Genomic DNA, 17,834 nt, shown 5'->3' on the forward strand with positions numbered 1-17,834 from the left:
ATTCCCTCACGTCAGTCTGACTCTGCCTTGGAGAAGAACCGCTTTCCTACATCGTTCTCGGGCCTCTGCAGTCTGTTGACTGCTGTCCCGTCCTAGAGGGTGGCATTACACTGCAGATGGAACATTTGTTCACGTGCCTGCGGCCATCCACCCGGCGGTACACGAAGGCTGCTTCTCTGCTTCCCTCCTGCAGGTATGCATCACAGCACTCCCTGGATTTATACCCCTCGATCGTGGGGAAGTGACAAGAGGCCGAATTACATGTTTCAGGGCAGATACGATAACCATCTTCCTTTTGAAGTAAAAGCCTCTGAACACGTCACCCGTGTAAATACGCTTCACCCCCAGGGGTCCTTTCAGTCAGAATACTTACAATTTGTTCTTGGTTTTGCGGGGAACTGGTGGCACCATTTAATATCCATTGTAAGTTCTGTTCTCCCATGACTAGGCTGGACTGCAGGATGGCCGTGCTGGGAGTCGGGGTGATGGTTATAGTGGGATTATTAGTCAGGACAGAGTTGGCGCCCAGGGGCAGAGTCTGGACCACGGCTGGCAGGGGCTCAGTAGTACTTTGCGGTTGGGGCGGTGCTGCCACGGCTGATGCCGCCGCCGAAGCCCCAGCAACAACAGAAAGTCCTGGGACGATGGGCTGTGGGGCCTGGGGGTGCGGAAGAAACTCTTGATGATTAGCAGCAAACTGTGTGCTGTGGGGAACAGGCACTTCTGGAGGTTGTAAGAGAGCAGAGGGGTTGCCAAATGCAGCTTGCTGGGAACCAGTTCCTAGGGAGGGAGCAGGCGGAGGAGCAGACGGTGCTGAGGCTGGTAGTAGAGGCTGGGGTGGCTCGGAGATGCCGGGCTGCAGTACAAGCGGAAGAGATAAAGATGCTGAATTTCCTGTGGGTGGCGGAACATCACTGACTGACTCTGCATCACCATTAAAACTTTCAATCAAGGCAGCTGGCAAGAAAAAGAAATAGAAAGATATATACATATCCCAAGCCTTATATGAGCCACAAAAACACAGTCATTATGGCGACACCAAAGGCAGCTGAAGTCCGTCAGAGCCAGTACCTTCACTGCTAGAAGGCTGGCTTTCTGTTTTCATTTAGTGACCACTCTGCTCAAAGCACCGGGCTTCGTGATCAGTCTCACTTTCTAAATGTGAAGAGCTAGTATAGGTTTTATCATTTAAAAAAAAAAAAGTATCCTTAGGCTTTTCTGGAAGAGACTGGACATCCTTTTTTGGCAAAACCAGTGAACACACTTTCTGACTACTGTGAAAGCTTCAGGGACAGATTTTCATTCAAACACAGAATGATCTATGCATCTGATGCTGTTTGTGGATCCTGCCCACTCACGAGCACAGTATTGCATCAGAAAAAGAAAGAGCTCCGAGCTCTCCTCGGTTTTGAAAGCCAATGAGAGCTTTTAGAGAAGGAGACCCCTTCTTCTGAAGGTCTAGGGACAGTAGGCCCTCAAGTGGACTCTTGCTGAGGGAAGGAGAGGAAAAGATGGGTTGAACAAAAGGCCCACACTTCCCTGACCCCTCGCCAAATGCACACTTTGTTCAAAGGAACTGAACTACAACTTCCCCGTGCCTGCATGGGTGTGTCAACGAGTGGGGACTCCCTTGCCCCGTGCTGAGAGCTACTCAGGAAGAGAGTCTGTGAAACAAACCTGTCTGCTGAGGATCTTCCTGAATTGCTGGATCATCTGAATTCTGGAACATTGATTCAAAGATGATTGCTGGTGAAATTGTGCTGAGGTCCTGGCCCTGTGATTGATGGACAGAGACAAAGATGGGAGACTTGTCACCCTGAGGCAACTCTTCACTGTGAGAACACACAGCAACAGAACTAGAATGATCTTTTTTGATATGCTTCTTGTTTCTAACTTCTCCTTTCCAAGGTGACAAAGATTTCCCTAAACCTCAGACACTAAAGATTTGTGTCCTCAAATACCCAAAAACAGAAGCCAGTGGGGCGCCTGGGTGGCTCAGTTGGTTGAACATCTGACTGTTGATATAGGCTCAGGTCATGATCCCTGGGTCATAGGATCGAGCCCTGCATTGGGCTCCACACTGAACATGAAGCCTTGCTTAGGATTCTCTCTCTCTCTCTCCCTCTCACACCCCCACTCCCTACCCCTCTCCCCAGCTCATGCTCTCTCTCTCTCAAATTTATTTATTTATTTGTTTATTTATTTATTTATTTTTAAATTAACGTTTATTTATTTTTGAGAGAGAGAGAGACAGAGCATGAATGGGGGGAGGGTCAGAGAGAGAGGGAGACACAGAATCAGAAACAGGCTCCAGGCTCTGAGCTGTCAGCACAGAGCCTGACACGGGGCTCGAACTCACGGACTGCGAGATCATGACCTGAGCTGAAGTCGGACACTTAACTGACTGAGCCACCCAGGCGCCCCGTCTCTCTCTCAAATTTAAAAAGAAAAACAGGGTCGCCTGGATGGCTCAGTCGGTTAAGTGTCTGACTTGGGCTCACATCATGATGTGGTTTGTGAGTTTGGGTCCCATGCCGGGCTCTGTGCTGACAGCTTAGAGCCTGGAGCCTGCTTTGGATTCTGTGTCTCCCTCTCTCTCTGCCCCTCCCCTGCTCACATGCTGTCTCTCTCTCTCTCTCTCTCTCTCTCTGAAAAGTAAATAAACATTAATAAAAATTTTTTTTTTAATTTTTTTTTTCAACGTTTATTTATTTTTGGGACAGAGAGAGACAGAGCATGAACGGGGGAGGGGCAGAGAGAGAGGGAGACACAGAATTGGAAACAGGCTCCAGGCTCTGAGCCATCAGCCCAGAGCCTGACGCGGGGCTCGAACTCACGGACCGTGAGATCGTGACCTGGCTGAAGTCGGACGCTTAACCGACTGCGCCACCCAGGCGCCCCAATAAAAATTTTTTTAATTAAAAAAAAAAACAGGAGTCAGAAAACTATGACTTGTAGGCTGAATGCCTGTTTTTGTAAATAAAGTTTTACAGATGCATGCTTGTTCATTTATTGTCTATGCTGCTTTCATGGTCTGACGGCAGAGTTGAGCTATGTCAGAGACTCTATGGTCTGCAAAGCCAAAAATATTTACTATCTGGCTCCTCCCACCCCCCCAAAAAAAGGTTTCTGGCCCCCTGCTCTAAAAGAAGACCAAATCTTTCCTAAAAATGGGATTGTATTCTATCCATTACCTGCAACCTGCTTTTCTCATGTAATAATAATATATTGTGAATATCCTTCAAGGTCATTACATAACATCTATGATATTCTAGTATGTACACATGGTAACGAATCAAACAGTATAAAGAAACTTTTCATGAGAGGCAATAGTGATCGCCTTATATTCACTACTGTTTGCCACGGCAAGTTTCTTTGTAATTAAGAATTAAGAAAATGTCGGGCATTTTAGGAAAGATAAAATGGGGGGGGCATATAATGCCCTGAGGGTCTGACTCCTGATAGGCACCAAATAAAAATGGCCACCCTCAGGCTTCTCTTTGGTTAAGAAGGGTGGAGGGGCAGCGATTCTTTCGTCTCCAGTGTACCTCCACCCCACATTTTGTAGGGCAGAAGTGACAGAGGCAACCGCCTCCAGGAGTGTGGGCAGGTGACAGAAGTGAACCAAGGGTGGCGGGGACTTTGGCGAACTGGAGAGTATGCACGCCAGTCACCTCAAGGGCTTCAGAGGAATGCTGCCCTGTGATATTCAGACCGGGGATTTCCAGGGCTCAAAAATGGTCTGAAATGCGGATTTTTATGTGAAATCCACCGATTTGTAGCTAAAAGCAAGTAACTGAAAACAAAACACTGTATAGACCAAACAAAACCCATCTTTGGGCCATATTTTGTGTCAGTGCCAACTTGTGTTTAAAGGTCATTTGGCAACAACTCTGCTTCTGGGTGGGGGTGGGGGTGGGGAGGATCACTCTGGGTCCCAGCACATGTCGTGAGTGGAACTGTCCAGCAGTCTAGAGGTCCTCAGAAATGAAACTGCCCATTCGATTCAGAGGGGCCAATTATTCTAGCATGATTCCATCAACTGGAAGAGGAGTAATTCCGAATGCCTGCATGACAGACGCTGAAGGCAAAAACCCACACAAAGCCTCTTGCTTCCAGTCCAGAGAGAGTTAAGAATCATGGGCCAGTTGGAAAATAGCATGGAGGTTCCTCAAAAAGTTAAAAATAGAACTACTCTATGACCCAGCAATTGCACTACTAGGTGTTTACCCAAAGGATACAAAAATACAGATTTGAAGGGGTATATGTACCCTGATATATATTTATAGCAGCACTATCAACAACAGCCAAACTGAAAAGAGCCCAAAGGTCCATCAACTGATGAATGGATAAAGAAGATGTGGTATAGGGGCGCCTGGATGGCTCCGTCAGTTGAGCACCCGACTCTTGATTTTGGCTTAATTAAGGTCATGATCCCAGGGTTGTGGGATCAAGCCCCATGTCAGGCTCCATGCTGAGCATGGGGTCTGCTTGGGACTTTCTCTTTCTCACTCTCTTAAAAAAAAAAAAAAAAGATGTAGTATGTATATATGTATATCTACAATGGAATATCACTCAGCCATCAAAAAGAACGAAATCTTGCCATTTGCAACAACGTGGATGGAGCTAGAGTGTATTATGCTAAGCAAAATTAGTCAGAGAAAGACAAATACAAATCCCATATGATTTCACTCATGTGTAGAATTTAAGAAAAAAAAAAAAACAAAAACAAAAAAAACAGATGAACAAATGGGAAGGGGAAAAAAAAGACAGCCAGGGAAGCAAACCATAAGACACTCTTAAAGACAGAGAACTGAGGGTTGATGGAAGAAGGTAGGCAGGGGAGGGGCTGAATGGATGACGAACATTAAGGAGGGCATTTGTTGGGATGAGCACTGGGTGTAACATGTAAGTGACAAATCATTAAATTCTACTCCTGAAACCAATTATTACACTATACATGTTAACTAGAATTTATTTATTTGTTAAATAAAAATAAAAATTCGGAAACAACAACAACCAAAAGACTCACAGGCCAAGACAGCGGCCTTCAAACTCTTTATCATGATGCCATGAGGCAAAGTAAGAAATACATCTTATACATATGCAAGTACATCCTTCACGTTCCATACTGATCCATATGTATAACTGAAACAAAAGTCTACGAAACGAGGCTTATCCTTACTACATGCAATGTCTTCTGATACTGTCTATTGTGTTGATGCCCTTAAAATGCTGATCCTAAACCCCTATTTTATAACCCAATAAAGAGGCGCAACCCAGTTTGAAAAGTAGTGGGCTGACAACTATAAGCTCTGCAACTTCCTCATGGTGGTTGTTTGGTTTTACCTGTTTTCAAATTATCAGCAGTAACATTGTTAAAAAGGAATAAGCCCGTATGGCTCCAAAAGATGAGGCACAAGAATGTTCACAGCAGCAGTATTATGATGGCTCCAAACTAGAAACTATCCAAATACCCAAGGGAAGTAGAAAAAAACAATTGTGGTACATTCACTTAGTGCAATACTGTTCACCAGTGAGAACAAGTGATCTGCAACAAATGCAGACTGGCTTCTTCAACATAATGTTGCAAGAAGGAAGCCAGCACAAACCAGTATGACTGGCATGATTCCAAGTATACACAGCACAACAACAGGTAAAAATTCATCTCAGGTTATTAGTTGGCACAGTGGTTATCTTTTTTTTTTTTTTAAAGCTTTTAATTTTTTTTAATGTTTTTATTCATTTTTGAGACAGAGAGAAACAGCATGAGCAGTGGAGGGGCAGACACAGAATCTGAAGCAGACTCCAGGCTCTGAGCTGTCAGCACAGAATCGAAGTCACGGACTGTGAGATCATGACCTGAGCTGAAGTCGGAGGCTTAACCGACTGAGCCACCCAGGCGCCCTGGGACAGTGGTTATCTTTAGGGAGAGGTCATAGTTGTTAGCGGCATGGAGGGTGGGGAGCTTCCGGGGGAACTGGGAATGTTCTGTTTCTTGATTTGCATGCTGGTTACGTGGATGGGATGAATTGTGATCATTCATTAAGCTAATCATTTGTGATTAGATGCACTTTTCTGTACGTACATTATACTTCAAAAACAAGTCTTTTAAATTAAAACAAAACAAAACTAACAAAAACAAAACAAAAGGAAAAAAAAAAAAACAAGGGAAAAAGCAAAGTGCTGAAAGGACCTGTGACTGAGCCACTGCCAGTCTTCAGGGCACAAACCCTGGGGGCAGAGTAAGTTCGAGCAGTTCCCCAAAGTTGAGGAGACCAGAACAGGCTAAGCCTCTGGGGCCTGGCACAGAGAGACAAAGGACACTGGGAGCTGTATGGGATCAGGATGGATCCTGAAGCTCAGGCGCCAGGAGGCCCTGAGGGCCACTGCCTAGCGGCTTCACCCCTCCTGTACCAAAAGATCTGAGCAAAGCACAGCTCACTTCCAGGATGCACATATGCATGTGGCTGCCCAGAAACCCATAAAAGGATGATTTCGTTAAAATGTATATTTGATATTAACAGTGCATAATTTTTTTAAAGCAAAATCAATTCAGTTACTTCAAGGGATTGTGGCCTTAGAATGAAAGACTAAACATGAGAATATTTCTAATTCTGGATAAATGGTGGGTGGTGAGGGCACCATATATAACTTGACCCCCCAAGGACAGAGTCTCTCTCTTGCTGATGTAAACTGTGGTAGAAAAGGCTGCCCCCCACCCCCCTGCCTTTTTTTTTTTTTTTTTTTTTTTTTACAGGTACTTATGTTCCCTCACACCAGAATACCTCACCCGATGACCCCAGAGCTCCAGAAAGCTCTTTAGTCATTTGTCATGGCCCTGGCCAGGGAGTGGACTCCCAAACCATTTAATACAATCTGAGATTAAAGAGAGATTATACCCAGAAATCGTAGGTTCCATAACTCAGAGGGCATCGAGGCCATCCAGTATAGAAATTGCATTTAGAGTATCAGCCCTGAAATGTGAATATGCATAAAAATCATATGAAGTACTTATTTAATGCTTTTCTTTGTTCTTCAGATTGGTTAATTTCTATTGATCCATCTCCAATTTAACTAATTCTTTCTTCTGTCATTTCCAATTTGCTATTAAGCCCAACCAGTAAATTTTTTATTCCAGATACATTTTCAGTTCCAGAATTTCCACTTGATACATTCTGTAAGTTTCTATTTCTCTGCTGAGATTTCCTCTTTATTCAATTATTACAAGCATATTCCTTTACGTCCATCACCATATTTGAGCTACTTAAGAATTCTTGTATACTGGGGCACTTGGCTGGCTCAGTTGGTAGACTATGAGGCTCCTGATCTTGGGGTCGTGAGCGTAAGCCCCACTCGGGTGTAGAGATCACTTAAATAAATAAACTTTAAAAAAAAATCTTTACTAGTTCTAACGTCTGACTCATTTTGGCATTGGCCTCCACAGAGTACCTTCCTCCCTTAAGTAGGGGTAATGTTTTCCTTTTTCTTCTTATGTTCACCCATTTTGGATTACCCTGGACAATCCAAATGATATGTTATAGAGACTCTGGATTCTGTTCCACTTCCTGGAAGAGTGTGTTTGTTTTCGTGAATATTCTGTTGATTTGGCTGTGCTCTAACTGCAAACTGCTGTCTTCCTTGCAGGCGACAGCAGCTGCAATCTATGCCCAGCCTTCGCTGGGCTGCTTAGGGTCTGTCTCACGGACGCACAGTTCAGGGGTCAACTAGAGATGGGAACAGAGTTTATGCATGGCGCGTGGGGCTCCCACTTTCTGACGCTTTCCTTTCTAGGTCGTCCCCAGTCACTTTCCAGGTGCTGCTGTGAGGGCTGTGAACTCTGTCCTCTGCTAATTCAAGACAGTGAGACTGAATGTTTACTGAGTTTTAGCCCTCTTGTTTGGTGTCAACTGGGTCTTGCCCCAAGGCTGATAAGCTGTAAAACTTGAAAACCTACTCAGTGCCTTTGCTGCTGTCCAAGTGGCTCCTTCTTCCAAGCGTTATCTCTGCCTGTTTGGAATGCTCTTTGGTGCCTTCAAATAGTTGTTTTTGATAATTTGCCCAGCATATATATATATTTGTTTTCTACGGGAGGCTTAGTCTGTTAAGAGCAGCTCTACCATTACCAGGAGAACCCAAGCCTTGGGGTGTTTATATAAAAATGCAGAGTCAGATACCATTCCCAGAGGAACTGATGAAGTAGGCCTGGGGTGAGGCCCAAGAAATTACATTGTCACAAGCACTGCAAATGACTCCACTGACCATACTGTGAGAAACAGCACACATTTCATGGCATTGCTGAGCCTTCTAGTCTCTGTTCAGATACTTCCTATCACATTGATTCCTTCTTATTATGCATATACTCCTAGAAAATCTAACGTGAGCAATGTTTATTTACCACAGGAAAACAACAAACAATGCACACGTAACAACCAGTGTTGGTGACAGAGTAAAGCACAGACCCTCCCAAAGGAGCATCAGCTCAGGCTTAATGCAGTGGCCTGCAAGGGACATCACGGAGCCATGGGAATGGCAGGGAAATGCCGAACAGAGGGAACTGGAGCAATCAGATCAAGAGACGGCAGGGTTGTCTTTCAGAGGAGGGCTTCTAGACAGAGTCCCCTGCAGGAACCCAATGCGGTGAGCTCAAGGTGAGAAAAAGACGGACTCAGGTCAGACCGGCAGGGCTTGAGAAAGTCTAGAAACTGGAATTCCGGCTCCCCCTTCCAGTAGACTAATTTTAAGCTCCATAAGGACAGACCACACCTACTCTTTTACCACTACAAGCTCAGCACCAGCACACTGCCTGATGGAATAGGCACTCAATAAATTATTTGCTAAATGAATAAAAGGAAGAAATTTTCTGGGGCCAGAGGTTATCAATGGAGTGATGTGGGTCAAAAGGCATTAGGCATCAGAGACAGCAAACCCCTCCCATTGGGGCTCTATCAGGAAATAAAACCCCAAACAAAGGAGCCCGAAGTGGTCAGTAATTGAACACAACTACATCTGAAGACTTCAAAGACTGGCCTCCTCCGATGTTCCCACCAAAGGGAGTGCTCAATTCTTGAACTTATTTGTCTCACACTCGTATCACAGGTGCACTTACTGTAGTAGAATTTTCTCGAAGTTCAGAATCTGTGGACAGAAGGCTCAAGTCACTCAGACAAAGCGACTGATTTGTATCCTGTGAAAGAGAAAACATTCTAATTGAGTAAAAAGCCAAAAAAAAAAAAAAATCAGGATTTGTAGTAGCATAGCATGGAATACAACACTTGACTCTAACGTCCCTACGGTCCCAAATGTCTAGATTTGTTACCTGGAGAGGCATAAACCATCCAAAGCAAGAGCTATGTGAATTATTTCAGTTTTTTAAATCCTGATATTCTTAGAAGAACCTATTATATTTCTTAAAGATGGCTAATAAAGAGCTTAAGAATTATCTCATGACTCAAGCTCCAGAGTTAACAAAAGCTGTGATAATACAAAATCAGTTATTTGTAGAACTGATCTTATCATTTACAAAGCAATTTCACATGACCTCATCTGCTATTCATATACACTCGTGAAGTTTTATTTTATATTCCCGTTTTAAATGTGAGAAAATTAATGCTAAGTCTGGCAGTGAACAGTCCAAAATCACACAGCTAATTAGAAGAACACAAACCCAGTTCTTCTGATGGGAAGTCCAGCTTCCACTGTACCACTGGATCCCCAGTATCTCAGGGCTCCTTACTCAGAGCAGTACGTACTGAGGATTTACTTTTCAAATACGACAGCCTAGGCTAACTCGCAACTCTGGATTCCTAGAACGCTAGCTGCAACTCACACACCTTAAGCAGTAACCCTGCTTACCTCATGGATGAGATGTTCCCATTCATGCAAGCATTTGACAAATATTCACTGAGCACCTATTATGCATTAGGCACTGTCCCAGGCCCAGGGATACAATAATGAACAAAACAAGATACCTGTCACCACACAGCGTATAGTCTAGTTGGGGCAGGGGGGTGGAGAGTGACAAAAAGTGCAAAGAAATGTATAGAATAGAAGATGCTGCTGAGTGCTGTGGAGGGTAAAGGGAATAGAGAATGCTGGGGTAGGAGTTGCTGTTTCATTAGATCAGGGGAGGCCTCTCAGATAAACTGGCATGAGGAGATCCTGGCATTTGAGAAGGAAAGAGCGTGTGGGCCATGCACATATCCGTGGAGTTCCAAGCAGAGCATATAGCAAGTACAAAGGCCCAGAGGCAGGAACGGGCTTCCCTTGTTCAAGGCACCACGAGAAGGACAGTACGGCTACAGTGAGAGGAAGAGAAGTACATCAGGCCAGAGAAGGGACCAGACTGGAGTGTATAAGGCCCTGCGGGCCACTGTAAAGATTTTGACTTTTGCTGTAAGTGATACAAGAAGCTACTGGAGGCTCATGAGCAGAGGACAGACATTATTTGCCTTATGGTTTAGAAAGATTGCTCTGGGTGAAATATGTAGATGAGTCTGTGACAGGGCAGAGTGGGAGTTGGGAGAGGAGGAAAGGTGTGAGGAAGTCCGCTTAGCGGTTACTGCAGTGATCCAGACAAAAGACGACAGTGGCCTGAATGCAGTCATCAGAAGTGATCAGATTCTACATATATTCTCATGGTAGACTTGACAGACTCTGCTGGTAGAGATGGGGTATGGTGGGGGGGCGGGGGGAGAGGTATCAAGAACGACTCCAAGATTTTTGTCCTTGCCACTAAAAAAACCAGAGGTGCCATTTACCAAGGTGGGGAAAACCGCAGGAGGAGCAGGTTTGGACATACCAGATTTGAGAAGACAGAGGAGATCTGGGTTGAAGAGGGAGGCTGAATAGATAGATCTCCCTCAACTAACGGTGCAGCTATGTCCTGATAGTCGAAAATGCATTGAACACCTAAACTTCCAAACATCACAGCTTAGCCGAGCCTACCTGAAATGCACTCAGAACGCTTACATTAGCCTACAGTAGGCAAAATGATCTACCACAAAGCTGATTTCGTAATAAAGTGCTGAGTAGCTCATGTAATTGATTGAATACTGTAGTGACAGGGAAAAACACAGACCGGTTGTATGGGTCTGGAATAGCTGTAAGTGTTATCAGTTATTTACCTTTGTGATCACGGGGCTGATGGGGGTGTGGGGGGTGTGGCTTGGTTCCACTGCCCAGCATGACAAGAGAGGATGATATGGCCCACAATAAGACCAGGAAAAGATCCAAATCAAAATTCAAAGTATGGTTTCTGCTGAATGCATATTGCTTTTTGTACATGTAAAGTCAAACCATCCTAAGTGAGAATTGTCTGTACAAGTCTAGAGTTGAGGAAGAGATCCAGGCTGGAGATCTATATTTAGGACTCAAAGGCAATCTAGATGGCATTGAGAGCCTGAGACGAGAGGAGTTTCCCTTCACTGGGGAGTGAGCTGTGATCCAGAGAAGACGAGACCTGAGCACCGTCCACTGGGATGCCTCAGTGCTTAGGGGCTGTCACCAATTAAAGCGTCCCTGGATTATCACACAAATGCTGACTGCAACTTAATGCATGCAGTTTAGTAGACAAAGACTCCCAGATCTCAATATGTTTATCTGGTTTCACAGATGAAGAAACTGAGGCACAAAGATGCCATTTGCCTAATGGATCAGCAGTGGAGCTTGGATCTGAATTCAGGCAGCTGAGCTCCAGAGGCTGCAGCCCTCACAATAAAGTCATTTTGCCTCTTACAAGAGAGGGGTCAAGAACCAGGCTCTGGAATCAGACTATAATTATAAACCTATAATTACCATTTCATTATTTCCTTTCTCCTTGCCTCAAGTTTCTTTATCAGTAATGTAGGGATAGTAACAGTATTGACCTCACAGAGCTCTTGTGAGATAATATAAAAACATATAAAAACACTTGGCACAGTATTTGGCACATGGTAAACACTCAATAAATGTTAGTTACTATTACTAATAAAATAAAGGAGCAGAGTCCATGTGAAGGGATCCTTTGCTGTTTAAAAATTGAAAACCACAGAATTAAAGTATGCTGTCTCTCCCCCAAATCAAAATTGTATTACCTACTTTAAGTAAAAAATCTCATTATTCAAAAGGGGGTCAGTGTGCTTCAGTTTCTTTATCTATGAAATAGTAAGATAATAATAACGCTCACTTCTTAGGTTTAAAAGACATCGTAAGTGCCCAATAGCACATTAGAAGTAAAAACGATAAATTTCTCCCAGCACCTCTCTGCAATGGAGCTACAGAGGAGAGGGAAATATGGTGGAGGCCTGGCAAAGAATGGACAGACTGTCTAAAACTCTGCAGAGGCATGTTCTGTGGCTCAGCACCCACCGTCAGTGGCTTTCAAACCTTCTGGCCCATGGACGATTCAAAGGGGCAAAAAACCATCCAGACTCTGCCTGGTTCTCCAATGACAGATTAAATAGGTGTGTGAAGCAAAAGCGTAACTTGTGTCTCCAACTTAAGTAGAGACGTGCCATTTCACAGACATGAATGAGAAAATAACACCCTTTTAGAGCATCCGGCTGACCCTCTGGAAGCCATTCTGAGACCTCTGGTTTTAAGACACCTCTTGGACCAAACCTGATGGGAAGGAGGCAGAGCTGAATCAAAAGCTGAGACACAGGGCACCCTGGGGAAATCTCTGGCTGACACCATCCCAACACAAGACACAGATCTTGACCCTGATTTCTTCCCTCTCACTGATAGATACATAAGAAGACATTTTGACCTTTTATTTTGATACACAAACAATCACTGCTGTTCCGTGTTGCCTAGATGGAAACAAGAGACAAAACACTGCGCACCTCTGATCCATTGTGATTTGGAAGTGCATTGTATGAGTGTCCTTTGTTATCGTGACCTTTCATGTGACTTTTGAGACTGTATTGAGTGCTGAATGTTTTCTCACAGCCATTACTGGGGCAGAAAAAGGGTCTTTCACCTGCAAGAATGACAAGTAGTGTTAATATTACCATAAAGTCATTGCACTGGTTTGAGACATCTACTATTCCCTAATAGAGGGCAGTAAATATTCTCATGAGGGTTCAGGTCATAGTCGTCACGAGTTGGACAGAATACATGTTGACCATCTCAGCCCTAAAACTTAATATAGAGCAAAAATGGCCTTCTCCTGGCAACCTTAAAGAGAAGATTAGTACACCCCCCCCCCCCCCAAGGTTCTTTTTTTGAGAATCTCTGTACTGGTTTCATTTCTTAAGGCTGGATTTTGGAGTCCAATCTTAGGTCCTTTTACCTCTGAAAGAAACTCAAACATTATAGGCAAAGGCTACGCTGATTAGGCTTGCTTCTTCTACAAAGCTCTACAGGTCTCGACAGAAATGCAGATATTTACTGGTCTGATGAAGATTCAAATAAAAAGTAAAAATTAGTCTACACTCACCGGTATGTGTGCGGACGTGGGTTTTAAGGTGGTGGCTTGCTGCAAATGCTTTCCCACAGCCATCATGATCACACCTAAGTACGTTGTTTAAGCAAAGAGAAACAGCAGTCATTGCGTAAACAGATCTCTATCTTCAACATCTCTTATAAATACAAGCTCAACCTAAAACAAACGTTCAGAACACTGCGATCCGATACAGGAAATTGGTTTTTGAGATGGGAATGAAGACAAATCACTGGAGAAGGTGACAAATCTGGGAACAGAGGGGACTGACGGCCCAGGATAAACATTTCCTGTCCTACAAGTCACATGTCGAGAGCTCTGAAACTAAAAGCCTTTTGATGACTTACTGAACAGAATTCTATTGACGATCAGAGCTGATACGAAAAATCTACTGCCAGTGGAATACCAGGAATATCGATAGCACGTACAGAGGCTCTCATACAGGCATGAAGCCTACAATATAGCACTAAGACAAGATCAGTCCCGACTACATTGACTGTATAATAAATAAGGTGTAGTGGCTGTAATGACTAATTTATAATCTTCAGTGTCAAGATCCACTTCTTTCTCTTCTACTTTCTTGATAACCAAAGCTAGAAGTAATCTTCCCCTCCTGAGAACTTCTGAGGCATTTATCTATGTGCTTCTTTTATGGCATCTGTTGTTTCCATTCTTATTTTATCTCTATGTGTATCCATTTGTTATCGGTTCTCTTAGATTATACACTCTTTGAGGGTGGGGTCCACGTAGTTCTTTACATCTGCCATAGTTCTTGCACACAGCAGGCATTCAATAATAACTTTTAAAAAAAATTTTTTAAATCTTTATTTATTTTTGAAGAAGAGAGAGACAGAGAGTGAGCAGGGGAGGAGCAGAGAGAGAGGGAGACACAGAATCCGAAGCAGGCTCCAGGCTCGGAACTGTCAGCACAGAGCCCGGAGCAGGACTTGAACCCACCGACTGTGAGATCGTGACCTGAGCTGAAGTCAGACACTCAACCGACTGAGCCACCCAGGTGCCTCAATAACTTTTTTTTTTAAGTTTATTTGTTTTGAGAGAGAGAGCGTGCACAGGCAGGGAAGAGCAGAGAGAGAGAGGGACAGAGAGAGAATCCCAAGCAGGCTCCGCGCCATCAGAGTGGAATCCCATGCAGGGCTCTATCTCACGAACTGTGAGACCATGACCTGAGCCGAAACTAAGAGTCAAATGCTTAACCAACTGAGCCACCCAGGCACCCCAATAACTATTTATATGAATAAATGAATGCATTTTCTTGTAAGCCAAAGTATTTAATTTCCTTAAAAAGAAAGTTTCTCTGGAGCATTTTACTTTTTAATTATACATAATCATTGTGCCTAAAGTCCCATCTAATATTCAAGAAAAATTAACAGTTTTAATCATCACAAAAATACATGTGATTGAATAGAAATCAGAGTCTCCCACTACGGGGGAAAGAAGTAACCCAAGCTTCACAGAACCTGGTGAGTAACCAACTAGAATCTAAATACTTCTGCTTTTACAGGCGCCTAGTAGGTAGAACATGCAACTCTTGACCTCGGAGTTATGAGCTCAAGCTCCACATTGGGTATACAGCTTACCTACCACCTAAATAAAAAATTCTCTTGCTTTGGAGCACCTGGGTGGCTCAGTCGATTAAGCATCCGACTCCTGACATCCGCTCAGGTGGTGATCTTGCGGTCATGAGATTAAGCCCCGCATCAGGCTCTGCTCTGAACACAGAGCCTGCCTGGGATTCTCTCTCTTTCTACCCCTCCCCTGTTTGCATGCATGCTCTCTCTCAAAATAAATAAATGATCTTTAAAAGAAATACTCTAGCTTTTTATTTATTTGTAGAACCATGCTATGTGCTATGAGCAGAGAAGAAAGTAGATGATACAAGTCCTTCCTGCAAGCTTATACATTTACACGTGGATGTATTAAATACACATATGTGCACAAATATATAGAGATAGAAATATACAGACAAAAACGGATGCTCCTATATGTTTGTGTATACACACACATATTACAAAACAACTAAGGTAACAGAATAAAATACCTGCACCGCTAGCCTAAGCACCCTTACCCCTCATCTCCTCCTCCTCTCCCTACCTCGATTTTTAGGTAGCTATCCCTTCCCCTGTGCTCAAAGTCCTCTGAGCACCTCAGTCTTGTAAGCTTTCCAGTTACCTGTGGTTCTTTCCCACCAGACTAAGTTCTCAAGAGAAGAGAGTGGATCTCAGTATTTCTCTAGCACTGATAAAAGTGCCTCCCACATAAGCGAGTTTCAACAAATGCTTCTTGAAAACAAAGGAAAAGCAGGAGGCAGAAAGGCCATTGTCCGAGTCTGGAGTAAGGATGCTCTTAGAAGCCACTGCTCCCCCTCTGGCATGCAGCTGGTCGTAGCCATGCCGGGGAGAGCCAACACCCCCAAAGAACTAGCATGGGGAGTTTTCCTTCTGCTTTGAAAAACGTGAGGGGACATCGAGACACCCAGCTGAAACACGGTCAGTGACAAACAGAAAACAGTAAGACTTACCGAAATGGCTTTTCTCCTGTATGGGTTCGAATGTGCTTCCTCAGATCGCTGAGTGTGGTGAAGTACTTGCTGCAGCCTTCAGATTCACAGTTAAACGTTTTCCCTGTGTGAAGCCGCTGATGTGCTTTCAGCCTGCAAGATAAGCCGGAGAACACTTCCCATTGTCATTGGCATCATATGCTACAGAGCCTCTGACCCATGTCAGCTCAATGTGTTTCTGGATCCAGTGCAGAAGAATTCAGGATCCAAAATTTTTTGCTCGGAGAGAAATTCAGAGAAGTCCACAGCAGAGTGGTAGGAGTGTGCCTCTGCCACCAGACTGCCTGGGACTCAAATCCTGGTCCTACTTCCTACTAGATGGGGGCCTTGAACCAGTTCTAAAACCTCTCTATGCTTCTACTTACTTATAACTGCTGTGAGGATTAGCACACAGAACAGTGCTGAGCACAACGAATGCTTCACAAGTGTTAGCTATGGCTACGTCTGTTATTTTAGACCCAAAGTTGAAGACTAATACAAGTCTCCTGACACAAACAGTGTGAAAGAGAACTGGCCAATGAGTGGTAGAAAAAAGTTAGCTTCAAGGTGAGGAAGGAAAGAAGGTGACAGAAGCCTTAGTACCAAGATCCTGAGCCAAGGGGACATATTAGGCCAAGTATTAAAATCCCCATGCTACTATGCCACTCCAGGAAATACAAATCTAAACACAAATGTACTATCCTGTTTCACCAACCCAATATATGCCGATCTTTAAGTAATAAGATCCCCCAGCGAATTTTAGACAGGTGAGCCCAGCCATGCTCTTTCAAGCCCTGGAAGTGCATATCTGTGCAGGGCAAGGAGAGGGCTCTGCCATCACAAAGTCAGGGTGAAAGGGTGGAGAGGAGGCTGACCTGTACAGAGTGTTGAATGCCTTCTCACAGCCCTGTACGTCGCACTCAAATGGCTTCTCCTTCGTGTGCACTCGCACGTGGATCCTGAGGCTGTAGGAGGTGAGGAAGGCCTTGCCGCAGCCCTCCTGATTACAGACAAAGGTGTACTCTCCCCGGTGAGTCTTCTGGTGGGTGCGCAGGTTGCCCGCTGTGCTGTAGGTGCGGGGACAGCCCTCGAATGTGCACTGGTACCGCTTTACCTGGTGCACAAAGGACACCTCATCAACAGGGCGAAAGAGCTGCCCAGGGCCCTGCTCTCCCCCAGAGTCTGCCTCCCCAGGAGATGTGGACGACACACAGAGGTTTGTACCGTCAACACAGAAAACGGCCTCTAACAACAAAGCGGGGAAATCTTCCTGTTGATCAGATCACTTCTGAACAACAAATAACAAGTCACGGGCACGAGATGAACTTGTAGGTACATGAATACTCTCAATGAATAGGAAGGAGGGGGTTTCCACACTCTAGTACACATCTGGCCTCTAAAGGTGGGCCTCTACTGTTACAGTTACCTATACTGAAACACCACTTTGGCTCTGTCTTAAGGCTTGATTAAACACCCTGCCCTATGGCACCCCACACTGACTGGAACCGGCCAACGTTAAAGTGAGTCTGAAATATCCTAATATTGATATACTCAGTCACCCAGCATTATTTCCCCAGCGTGATTTCCAGTCTATGAAATGAAAATACTGTACCATGGAGTTCTTGGAGTATTTGCTGGTATGACATTTCTCAAAATGCCAGCCTCTCGGTTTCACTTTCACCACCAAGCTTCTAGAAAGGGTGGCACACATGTGAGCCTCCCTCTCCCTCGGTGCCCACATGTTCCTTTTAAGAACTTGGCAACTCAGCAAGCTGGTTTCACTGCAGGACATTCTCTTGCACTTCCTGGTGGTCAAACCCTTCCATCCTTTTCCATTTTCCTTCATTTACTTGC

General features: G+C 44.4%; 1 protein-coding gene across 3 annotated transcripts in view; it reads right to left on the bottom strand.

Moving 5' to 3' along the window:
• MTF1 (metal regulatory transcription factor 1) overlaps positions 1-17,834 on the bottom strand; it is a 46,411-nt gene that overhangs the window by 9,049 nt on the left and 19,528 nt on the right. For all 3 annotated transcript variants that reach the window (XM_043574533.1, XM_043574531.1, XM_043574532.1), the window contains exons 3-9: positions 16,856-17,094; positions 15,963-16,094; positions 13,421-13,494; positions 12,825-12,961; positions 9,110-9,187; positions 1,678-1,774; positions 374-957 (exon numbers count right to left, since the gene is read on the bottom strand). In XM_043574533.1, the coding sequence (XP_043430468.1) occupies positions 374-957; positions 1,678-1,774; positions 9,110-9,187; positions 12,825-12,961; positions 13,421-13,494; positions 15,963-16,094; positions 16,856-17,094 (1,341 nt within the window). The remainder of the gene's footprint in view (positions 1-373; positions 958-1,677; positions 1,775-9,109; positions 9,188-12,824; positions 12,962-13,420; positions 13,495-15,962; positions 16,095-16,855; positions 17,095-17,834) is intronic.

This window comes from Prionailurus bengalensis, chromosome C1 (genome assembly GCF_016509475.1).
Source record: "Prionailurus bengalensis isolate Pbe53 chromosome C1, Fcat_Pben_1.1_paternal_pri, whole genome shotgun sequence".
Classification (NCBI taxonomy): domain Eukaryota; kingdom Metazoa; phylum Chordata; class Mammalia; order Carnivora; family Felidae; genus Prionailurus; species Prionailurus bengalensis.